The 12,532-nt window shown below is 38.8% G+C and overlaps 1 protein-coding gene across 1 annotated transcript; it reads right to left on the bottom strand.

Moving 5' to 3' along the window:
- Positions 1 to 2,031: 2,031 nt before the first annotated feature.
- Positions 2,032 to 12,395, bottom strand: LOC139733585 (transmembrane protein 220-like). The gene is made up of 7 exons (XM_071644397.1): positions 12,265 to 12,395; positions 9,541 to 9,754; positions 8,139 to 8,168; positions 6,844 to 6,904; positions 5,738 to 5,870; positions 4,017 to 4,091; positions 2,032 to 2,163 (listed from the first exon to the last, which is right to left on the bottom strand). Exons 2-7 carry the CDS (start codon positions 9,652 to 9,654, stop codon positions 2,040 to 2,042), a joined length of 537 nt encoding a protein of 178 aa, XP_071500498.1. The 5' UTR covers positions 9,655 to 9,754; positions 12,265 to 12,395; the 3' UTR covers positions 2,032 to 2,039.
- Between the last annotated feature and the right edge of the window lie 137 nt (positions 12,396 to 12,532).

Here is a 12,532-nt window from a genome sequence, read left to right on the forward strand (position 1 = left end):
GTCAATAATTGGAACCTTGAGCCAAAGAATTTGCAGTTGTGTGATTATCATCTTTAAGATGTAAATGAGTAATCAATTCAGCATCATAAAATACAAATACAATTTACAAAATGAATTTCATACCAATTTCAGACAGATTTTATCTTCATATCAGGGCAGTTGTTGCACTTGCACACATTCCATGTTAATACCCAGCTGAGAGTTTTCATTTGTTTGAAACAACAAGTTTATCAATAACAAATATTTCACCTCTTTCATGTGAAATATGGAGAAAATTCAAAGTGAAATCTACCAGAATTGTTTGGTGATATTACGAAGTTTTATCAAAGTCAAATTCCATGCAACATGCACATATGTTCTATAATTTTGACATAAGAGCAAACAGTACTGTTCTTAAATGCTAGTACAATATCCTGCAACTTTTTGATTATGGTACCATTAGGAAGCTGAAGATACAAAATAACCTTCTTTCTTAGGATATTGGCTGCATTAAATGTAAGGATTACAAATTAACAATATATACAAGTTACAGAGTTCCTTTCAATAACCCTTTGAAAGTAATAATCTGTCTAAACAAAAGCCTAAATTAATTCAAAAGTCAAATTGAAAGCCCAAGGTTGCCATTACCATTATTTATAAAAAGTATCAAGAATGCTATGGTGTGCTTTGATACCATCCAAACAAGTACACATCATATCAAATGATCTTTCTTTTGATTTTATAACATGGAAACTCACAGAACAATGTACAAGAAAAGAGTTTTTTTTGTTTGTTGTTTTTTTTTTAAGTGATAATATGGTCTTAAACATATGGGGCAATATCAAGCACAAATTTGTGCCATATATACAAAGAATGTACTTGACTTAATCAATAGATCACTACTTAGCACAAGTCCCATGTACAGAGTTGTTATATTCTTTTGCAGCATCTCCACATCCCAGCACAGATCATAAGGAAAATGAAATATTTAATGAAAATACATGAATGTTGTGAAAAGGACTCCTATGAAATCATAACAATCACAAGAGTACAAACCCAAGCTGTGCAGGTAAACAAGCATACAAATCACATAGATGACTATGTTTAAACTTAATTCAGCCTAAGCAACCAACAGCATATTCTTTGAAGGTCCCATTAAGGTGAAAAGTGGCAGAACAATTTCGGAAATTAAGGACAGGAGAGAGGAAAACCGCCAAACATTGAATTTTGAAATTTTGAGAATTGATATAAGGAGGAGTTTTTTTGCCACATTCCATTTTGTCTGGTGGTATCCACGAGCGGCACTGGGAATTTCATGGCACCAAAGTCAAACCACTCAGTGGCACACGGGCAAGTGTTGCTTGTAAAGCTTTTAAATTATGACCAGAAAACAAAAATCATGGGAATTGAAGGCAAAATAGTATTAGCTGTTGATTTGCACTGAATATTGACAGGTTGGGATCCAAAAGGTTAAAGACAGTGAAACGAGAGAAGGTTGTGACTTAATCCAGAGAGCGCCCTCTACAGCCACAATAAAAGCATGCAGAAGGCTGGATGTGGCACTCTTGTCATGACCCTTACTTCACACTTCAGAGGACTGGCACCAATTTAACTTTTCCCTTGGCATGTTGTGCATATATACTACATACAAAGACAAAACATGTGTAAAAATAACGGGAGTATTAGGTACATTGTATACTCTTGCTTTACTCAGTTTACAAACAAGTATCTGTTATACACTAAAGAAAAAAACAAAAGTTTAGTTGGCAAATCTGATTAACCCACTGTGGATTTAATGCATAAATGTTTCCTACATAGATGGTGCTCTTATCTGAATGTTATGAATGATGCATTGACTTACTGGCACAAGAAACAAACAAACAAACAAACAAACAAATGCTCATAAGTCAAAGAGTAGTCCAAAGAGCAATGTAAGTACAAAACATCTTTAAAAATACATGCAAGTCATTGTTATGGTGCGTGGTGGTTGGCAAGTGTTGTCAGGACTAGGTGGCCTGCACGTCAGATGGGCCGGCCCCGTGGCCGGCGGGCCCCACTAGTCACCACATGTCCATGCAGTGGTTGAAGCGGGAGAAGCAGCACAGGCCCCAGAAAACTATGGGCATCAGGCTACTGACCAGCGTAAGCCACATGACCACACTGATCTGACCCGTCGACGTGCCACTGGAGGAGGCAAGGATGGAGGAACGACAGAAATGATGCACAAGAGGAGGAGGAGAAGGAGGAGGAGAAGGAGGGAGGGATAGAAATGATGCAATGGGGTACAAAGTGAGATGTGCAGGAGAGGGTAATGATTCCAGGATGCAGCAGGAGGAATTATGTCAGAGAGAAGAGAGCAAGGAGACAGAGAATACCAGAGAGGAAGAAGGATGAGGTGGAAGAAGAGGAAGAGGAGAAAGAGTGATGAGAGGAGAAGAAATGTTTTGAGATGCAGAGGAGTGGACAACAAGGAAGATTTAGATTTGATGCAAGAGAGGAATGGTGCAAGGAGGAAAGAGAAGAAATTAAGAATGAATAATGCAAGAAGGGAGGAAAGGGAAGGAGGAAGATTAGAAACAAGGTAAGAAGGGAAAAAGAATGGTGCGAGGATGAAGAGTAAGAAGAGGAGAAGAAATAATATCAGAGGATGAGGAGGGGAGGGTGAAGAGGAAGAACGGAATTGATGCAAGAGAGGAATGGCACAAGGAGGAAGAGAAGAAATTGAGAATGGATAATGAAAGAGGTGAGGAGGAGGGGGAAGAAGAAGGAGAGGAAGAAGATTAGAAACAATGTACGAGGGAAGAAGAATATTGCAAGGAAGAAGAGTAAGAAGAGGAGAAGAAATATGAGAGGATGAAGGGGAAGATAAGAAATGATGCGAGAGGAATGGTGCAAGGAGGAAGAGAAGAATGAATAATGGAAGAGGGAAGAGGAGGGGAGGAAGAAGAGGAAGACAAGAAGAAATAAAGCAAAAATGAAAGGAGGTGGTGAAAAAAGAGGTGGAAGAGAAGAAAAAAAAAAAGCAAAAATGGAAGAAGGAAGAATGAAAGAAGGAGATGTTGGAAAAAGAGGAGGAAGAGAAGAAAAAATAAATCAAAAATGGAAGAAGGAGGTGGGTGAAGAAGAGGAGGAAGAGAAGAAGAAATACAAGAGAGGAAGGGGAGGAAAAAGAGGATGGAGAGAAGGTTTAGAAATGATGCAAGAGAGGAGGAGGATGGTGCCAGGAGGAAGAGGAGTGGGGAAAAAAAAGAGATAATGAAATGAAACAAGGGGAGGGGAGAGAGAGAAGAAATGATGTGAGAGAGGAAGAGGGAGAAAAATGACGCAATGAAAGAGGAGGAAGAGAAATGGTGCATGGTAGGACATAGTGGAGAAGGAGATGGAAGAAGAGTACAAGGCAGAAAAGAGAAGATGTGCGAGAAGAAGGGAAGAAGGAAGAGCAAAATGCGAGGGGGGGAAAAGAGAAGACAAGAGATGACAGTAACTTATGGAAAACATTTCCACTCATTAAAGTCTCTGCTAACTTGGTGTCTGCTTTTATCAAACACTGCATCAATGCAATTACAATAATTGCAGTCACATAAAATAGCTAGGCAGCAACCAATTAACTGTCAGCACTTAATTTTGTTTCTCCAGAAATTGCAATAAATATCAGCTGCAACAGTCAGTAACATTATGGGGGATTGATGATAGAGAGCTTATAAGATAAAACATATCACACAGAGAAGGCTCCCGAATAGATGAGAGATAATCCCAACGACCATAACCTCATGACCATTTGAATGTTTGTAGGTCATCTAAATTTGCATGATCTTTGACCAGCACCACAGAGAGGTTTAGAGCAAAATGTCATTCATTTCTCATAATGGAAAGACTATCTTCATGATGACTCCTGCCGTGACATACAATGTATACGTGCAACACAGAAATTATTTTCTAGCTCGTCCTCCATAGCAGAGGAGATTCTGTAATACAAACCAATGTCAAGTTCAGGGAATGGAAGATGGGTTACACAAACACTAGGACAGGTTACTTACTTTTTGACGACACCACAGCATTTGCACAGGCATATTGTTAACCAGACGTCAATGATCATAACACCACACAGTTCCCTGCATCATGAATGATGATAATGATAACAGCAATTCAATACTTTGCACATATATCTATTGATCACTATTAAATGATGTACAGTGTACTACAGCATAGGTTATAAAATCATACTGGGTATTGGGAAATTCTATCAAAGTTGACTGGCAGGTGACAATGGATAAGACCGGTGAGTCTACAATCTTCCCTATACTAGTACAATACAAATCTTGGTTACTGGCAAGAAAAATTTCACAAATCTGCCATCTATGTATGAACGGGTGACTCAGTGCATAAATATTTACACTAGACACACTGTGATCTCTTTAAGTATATATGCAAAAACTGTCATTACAGACAAAACGTGGATACATCTGACTTCTGTTTATAAAAAATGATAAAAAATGTCCTAACTTCCCATTCACTGCCCTCCCTTCACCACCAACTTGCCCCCCCCCCAAAAAAAAAGGGGGGGGGGGGTTGAAATGAGACATAGCGATTTTCACTCAGCAACATGCATCATCAGATGTCAGGTTTAGAGATGTCTAAGTTTCGTTCACAATCTTCTTGAACAGATAGACACTGATATTTGATGTACGGAACCATGTGCATACACTACTTTATTTTGGTTTTGTACGGATAGATTAAAAGCCAGAAGAACGCTCAGATTGTGCCAAAAACCTATAGCCTGAGCAGTTGACTCCTTTATCGCTTCCAATTGCTTATTGAGTCCAAAGTTGTCTTCATAAAAGAGTTTTTAAAAAATCTTTATCCTGACATCATGTTGCTTTGTATGAAAACTGTAAAAACCAGAGAAGTAAATCAGTGAAAATTTGAGGAAAAAGTTTGACACATAAAAAGGTTAAAAATTCCATGAAATCTGAGAGCAAGACAAATTGGCAACTCTGTGTGATCGAGCAACTTAGCAGCTCTCTATTTGCTTTGTACACAAAATTTCATGAATTTTAATTTTTCTCAAATACTTAGCTGCAGACAACTTATCCTTTAAAGGGGCACATAAAAAACATATTACTCTTTAAAATCACATACATGTACTTGTACTGTACCAAGAAGAGGTCTGAAGAAAATCTCACTTCATAGAAAATGAAACTCGGTGCATTTTCATGCATGGAGACCTGCTCGACACCTAGATCATACCGAGTTGCCAATTTGTCTTACTCTCTATTGACCGATTCTGTGACGCGCTATGTGTATTTTTGGCATGGGCGCAGCCATAGTGGGTGTATCAGCCGACCCCCCCTCCGCACTCCCCCACCCCTCTCCCCACATTAGCACGCGCGCAGAATGAAAAACTGCTTTAGCCAATGGGCGTCTCGTACTGAGTGCGCGAATGCATGCTTAGTGCGCGAACCTTTGTTACAAGTGCGCGATAAACATGTTGCCCCGGGGTGGGGGAGAGCAGGGGGTCGGCTGATACACCCACTATGGCTGCGCCCTGTGCCGTAAAATGTCTGCTGCCCTCAACAAACCCGAATCGGTCAATAGACATATAAAATTCATAACTTTTTTCTGTGGAAAAATGAGCAAAGAAAATGGGATTCCATCGGGATTCAAACCCGAGACCTCCGAATGCTAGCCCGATATTTCCTTTAATGGATACAAACAGGTCATACAGCCTCTTGTAATGTTAGCACTTGCTCATACATACCTCCCTTCCTCATATCTGAGTGGATTTATGACTCTGTCTTCAAGATAATGGATGACAGTTCCACCAACCACCAAGGTTGCGATAAGACAGACTATCAGGTGGGCTATTGCTATCACTCTCCATAGCCCTTTATCTGTGGGGAGAAGGGAGAAGGGGAAACATCCAGTAACAACATCTTTATAGTCATTATGGTTTGCAAAATTGGCATAAGCTTGTTTTTCGTTTGTTTGTTTGTTTGTCAGTTTGTTGTTGTTGTTGTTGTTTTCAAATGGAAAACATATGGATACGGGTACAGAGCCGAAATCATGTGTTTCTTCCAAGCACTCAAAAACTGGTCAGAAATATAGAAATGTTGTGGGATGTTTGCTTTGTTCTTATTTGTCTGTGTCTGTGTCTGCGTCTGTGTGTGTCCATGTCTGTTTCTTTTTGTCACAGTCCTGTCTGTCTTTCTGTGTGTCTGTCTGCTGGTCTATAATGGAGCAAATTCTTGAAGAAAAATAACCAAATCACTATGGACCTACCATGACAAGTCACACAAACATCAATACAAGGAGACCATCAAAAGAAACCAGAATACTAAACCTTCAAGCACAAACCCCAAAAAGAATGTTGCTCCTGTTAAAGACATATTTGTAGTTATCGTGGCAACTTATCAGTAAAACATGGGGGGAGGGAAAGCATGTCACTGTCATGTCAGTTAAGCCATCCAATTGATCATTAGTTCGTTGTTGTTGGGGTTTTTTTATTTTCAGCAAATTTCCTTGTTTTTATAAAACATTTAGCAAGATCCTCTCTATTACAAACATCATGCTAGAGTTCTACGATTTAGCATCAATAATTTCTTGAAAAGGAAATTAAGTTCCTAAATCCTGGCTTTATATATAGATATAGATATTTATATACATATATACATATATACATATATTCCAGAAGATTGTACAAACACAAAGACTCACTAGACTGAATGAAACTGATATCAGTATTGCATGAAAACCCTTTTATGACTCCATTTGCAAAACGTGGATCCTTTTATCAATGTTTACTTGAACTTGGATTTGAACATGGACTGAACACTTTTTCAGTAGATTGACACATTGACTACTTACCTACAACTTCAGGATTCCAAACTATTGTGAAGCAGAGACATGCAGGAATAAGGTAGATGGGCTGAAGAAAGAACAGTACAGAATTGTTACACATGCAACTTCAGATGTCTGAAAAGTTTATTTCCAAATATACATATTCCTCAATTACTAAACAAGCTAGACAACGTTTATTACTGCAGGTATTCTAGAAGATGAACATTTGTACCACATAAAACTGAAGGAATATTCAACAGAAGACTCTCTAACCCAACAGTCATACATGAACGTGTATTCATGTGTTGACTGAAGAGATACACAACGTACGTTGGGATTGCATAACATGTATGCACAATCTATACAACTCACTCATGGACTGGCACACATGGCAGGTCAACACATTTTGCCTACAATTCTATCATCCTATCATCAGGCTGAGAAAGACTCTTTTCAATTTGAATCTTATATCACTGTACACAGGCTCATTAAAGCAGTGACATTTATAAACAAAAGGCAACTGCCACGATTGTATCTAGCCTACATGGGACTTCATGATGTTATGGAATATTCATGGCAAGAGACTATGCAACTAACATTCATTATTGATAAACTGGCTACATGAAGGAGAGAAGCAAAGCTAAACAAGTTTTTTTTTTCATCATTTTCATTATGATATCAAATAAGGGTGGGAGACATTTTAGGAAGTGCTGTATGTGGACAGCAGAATGTGATCTTTGCCCCAAGTTTGGTCACAACTGGAGTACCATAATGATTGCAAAGGATTTTTTTTTTTTAACTTGACAAAACTTGCAGCTGGTAAACAGGTGACATTCAGTGACCTTTGACCTTGGCCATGCATGGACAACAGCACGACATGAAGACCCCACCCCCACCCCCCCCCCCACCCCGCCACTGCATTTCTGACAAAGGCTTGAAACATCCACAGTTCCTTACTATGCAAGTGTCTGCAGACAAATGCAAGCATGCGACTTAAATTGACGTCTGACTTTACAACACACGATTGTGGACAACATTACATGAAGATTTCCCAATTACACCTTTGGATCAAAATTGGAGTCATAAATGCATTTAGTCATCTGTGTGAGGAGATTTGTTGACATTTGTGACTGAGAACAGACAGATGCAACTTTGTATTTCGTCCCATTGCTACTTTTAGTGGGCCAACAGAAAAGCACTTGCTGTCTTTTTTGCCTGAAAATATTTACTTCAACTGCAAATTGATAACCATATGTCTGTCCGAATGTGTCTGCCAACAATGATTACATTGGTTCAGTACTGTTTAGATGTGTTCTACTTACCATCCATACATAGGGATCAATGTCATTGATCTGCAAAATTAAACAAAACGACACATTTCTATGGGATAGACATCTTATGTACACAGCTGTTCTAACAAGAACAAGCAACTCTACTCACTTTGGTATTGACATTGTTCAGTTCCTTTTACTGATGTGAAGTAAACTTATGTCTGAAAGAGCCACATTATAATACATATGTAATTACCTCACTTCAAAATACTGATCTACTCTCTCTATATGTTGAACATTATGATAATACATGTAGGATTCATGCTAACATTTACTTCACAATAAGTTATCTGTTTGTATGATACATTTTGTGAAAAAGCAACATTTATAAGCATTTTGTGGTTCAGAAAAACGTGCTTCAGAAGAGACATTTAGCCATTATATCAATTTCACAGATTGAGTGGTATATTGCATACTTTAACATGGTTCTTTTTCTTTACATCAGCATCAATTAGCACTAATAAGAACAAGAAAATCTTCATCAGGCTAAAATGCATACAATGTGACGTGTATGAATAAAAGAATGACCAAAATACACTGGCAAAACAGAATATTGCTTGATATGCAAAGATAATCAATTTTTCTGTATGACATAAATGAAAGAAATCAATCGGGCAATTTCTTCTGGCTTCTACAAGCCTTAGGGAATGTGAAGATACCCCCATTTCAAACCATATGGGCCTACTGCCTATTTGATGCCTATACGAAACGTGTCTTAAAATAAAGCATTTTGTGCCCCTTCTGAGCTTAGATGTGTTCAGAGCTTTTTTCGTGCTAGTGTATCAATGTAGGCCTACACTCCACACATTCCACTGAGAGAATTTATATAACATGTCACAGTATGTGTGACACAATTCTGTAGCTTACAGAATGTAAGGATTTATATAAGCATTTAATTTCTTAGACTGTTTTCAACCATACAAGTTTGTATTGGGGTAGGTAGGGGTGGATCCAGGAATTCCGCGAAGGGGAGGCGCCTTTGCAAAATTACAGGGAGGCACACACACACACCCCCCCCCCAATTTTTTCCTTTATTCCTTTCGTTTTAACAAAAAATAAATCCGCCAACAGCTGGTAAAGGTGGTTGCCTTAGACTTTACAAAATTAAAGGGGGGCGCATGCGCCCCCTTTTTCATTTCTTTTGTTTTAACAAAAAATAAAGGGGAGGCACGCGCCAGGTGCATGACCACCTTGATCCACCACAGGGTAGGGGATGTTTTCCTTTCTTTTTTCTTTAATTTACTAAAATTTTACTTGCCTCCCGTGCACTGGGCAAAGTTCCCCAGTAGAGCTGAGAGCCCTTCTAATGAGCTTTGACTTTTCTTGTTTTTTGTTTTTTGTTTTTTGTAACACATTGTTTATGATATGACAGGAATCAGGGCATGCCAGTTACCTGTACCAGTCCAGCTAGAGAAAAGAACACTCCCGTGATTATATTTATCAGCATCCACAGCTTTCCTGCACTGCTGTTGCGAAGTTTCTGACTAGGTCCTGCATCAGACCCCATGGCGATATCTGCTTGAGGTACAAGTCCACTGCTGCGGCTACTTCACTTGTTGTCAAAAGGTCACAGGTACTGTCTTTCTGTTGACACTTTTCACCCGATTCTGGAGATGATCAATGCAACAGTGAAAAGATATGAATCTGCAGTATTTTCTGCCATGGTGAAATTAAAATAAGGTGAAACTGACCAATAGGTACCTATATGTGACCCTGCACCTCAAAACAAACAAAAAGTCGCCAGACATAAACTTTTAGTTAAGACCATATTCTGAAAGAGCAGACTTTAAGCTTTAAAATGATGTATAACTCAAATCAAATGGACTCTCCTAACCTATCTAAATATTGGAAAGAAAGCACAAACTCAGGAAAAGTGTGAATTGAGAAAAGAGGCTCTGAAGTACAGTGTCTATTCAAGCGCTTAATCTTTACCAAATCGTGCTGGCTGTGCGATGAATGGGACAAAAAACAGGAAGTAAACCACCAGAGTAACAACAAGGAAGGGATTATCAGATTTAACTGAAATTAAGCATGCCTCATTAACACATTCTGTCCATATTTAATGCCAACTTTCAAAGCAGTAGCACTATCCTTTCAAAAGTTATTAGAGTTGAAAGTGAAGAGTGTGGACAAGGTTTTTCAGAAATGAAAAAGGGATTCTAAAGACACACCTAATCACACTATTCTACCAAAAATGTTCGAGATAAACTGCTAAAAAAACACACTTTCCTGCCCGTTTTATGATACCAAATTTTAGCATAATGTAAAAGAAGACCCGCTCTTTCAGAAAATATGAAAAAGTCAAGGTTGACCCATATCACTTATTTTCAGTCCTCACGCAAAATCAGTGTGTGCGACTTTATGTTCGTTTTGAGGTGCACGGTCACATATTTTCTACTAAAGATACAAGGTATTTAAAAAGAGTGGTCGATGAGTCGATGGGGATTTGAAGTTTCAACTTCTTGATATTATTAGTTATACAAGCAAGACTACGCTGTACAAGTGGATATTTTGCACGACTAATTTTTCGCACTCAGCAGGGTTAGAAGAGTTTCATGTGTCTTAGGGATTGCATAGTTTTCGTTGAGACCTAATTTCAGGTTTCTAACATTTTTTGGTGAGATAATGAGAAACCTCTTATGAAATATGAAAGAGCATGTATTTCCATGAGGAATTCAACGTTTACTTGATGAAAATTGGTCCTGAAATGGCTGAGATATCCAAAACAGAGCGATTCTAATAAGTGTGGGACCCACACTTTAATATTACGATTGCTTTGTTTTACTTCCAAACATTCCAAACCCGATCCTCATCAAACAAACTTTGAATTCCTCTTAAAATGGTATGCTCTGTACTATTTCCTAAGTGTTTTCTTGGTATCTCGCAAAAAGTTAAAAGCCCAATTCTCATCTCCACCAATACTGTACCGGTACTATCCCTTTAATTTCGCGGAATCAAGATTTTTATTTTAACATCTGGAACATATTGCAAGCAAAAATATTCACGTGCTGTGAGTGTTATTTGCGCACTTGTTTCTGGTTGCGCAAAAAGTGTGAAAATTTCAACACCGCGAAAATCTCCTCTTTTACAGTTCTCGTCCTTTCAAGTTTTCATATACTTATTAGTTTAATATACTGCAAAAGTGGAAATTTTCGCGGTGTTGAAATTTTCGCGCATTTCGCGCAACCAGAAACTACCACGAAAATGAAAGCACGCGAATATTTTTGCTAGCCATATGTTCCTGTGCGTGATGTCTTGATTCCGCGGAATTAAAAACACGCGAAACTCTTCTTACCCGCCCAAGCGCGAAAAATTAGTCGCGTGAAAATATCCACTTTTACAGTAGATGGTCTAGACATGTGTGTCTAATCCAAATAATATAACAAAAAGTCTTGTACAAACATTGTCATTATTAAAAAACAAACACAAGTAGAAACGACAATTCATGAATTCATCATCAAACATTTATTGATTCTACAGACTTCACAACTGCTAACGTTAGTAGACACTATATCACTAACGTAGATTTCTTAGTTGTTTAAATACTGAAGCTGATAAAATTTCTATCTTCTGGTATGGTATTGGTAATGCCTTGGTAAATTTATAGCCTGTTCTTAAATTCCACTGGCGCAAGTCAACCAACACTAAACGGTAAACCACCAAACAAGGCCAAGGCAAATTAGGGTAGAGAGTGTTTAAGATGGTAGAACCCTCTAAGCTCTATGACTATGTGAATACTTTCTGTGCTGTGGTGCTGTGTTTGAACGAAAGATCGGTCTGTATCTGTCCGTCGGGGAATGTTCCGCGGAGACTACGTCTGGCTTCATGGATCTACGGAGGACAGCGTTAATGGCAAAATATAAAAGAGTCCTCCGGACAGACGGATCTTTCTGTCTAGTGCTGTGTATGACCACAACGTGTAAAATATTGACATTCGTGTCAAACCAACCCGCCAGGGCCAGGGCCAGGGCGCTCCTTAGTTGTAACGTTAATAGTAATTTTAGTACACAGTTTATAAACTTCCTGTGGGTTGGGACTGGTTGGTCGCAGTACTGTACTGTCAAACAAAATACTACTAGAAATACAGCGTAAAACTATACTATACCGGTACACATACCAATGTGGTGTGATGCTGATGTTGATGTGGGCAACAGCCAGTATGCAGCTGGTACAACGACTCTCACGATGTAAAAGTGGACCGTCAAGTTGATTGCAACGCCAATTTCATGCATTCAGCCCGTCAGCAGCCCGCGGGAGATGAATGCGATCGGATCGTGCGATCATGCGAGAGCTGAGCCGAGAGCTAGGCGTGTGTGTGTGTGCTTAGCTAGTGCGTGCATATGCAGCGCAATCAAAGACACGGCAGTCGCAAGTGACGTTGTTGT

The sequence above is a fragment of the Diadema antillarum genome, unplaced genomic scaffold, assembly GCF_040938485.1.
Source record: "Diadema antillarum isolate AM-2024a unplaced genomic scaffold, OU_Dant_1.0 seq00000484_RagTag, whole genome shotgun sequence".
In the NCBI taxonomy this organism is placed as follows: Eukaryota; Metazoa; Echinodermata; class Echinoidea; order Diadematoida; family Diadematidae; genus Diadema; species Diadema antillarum.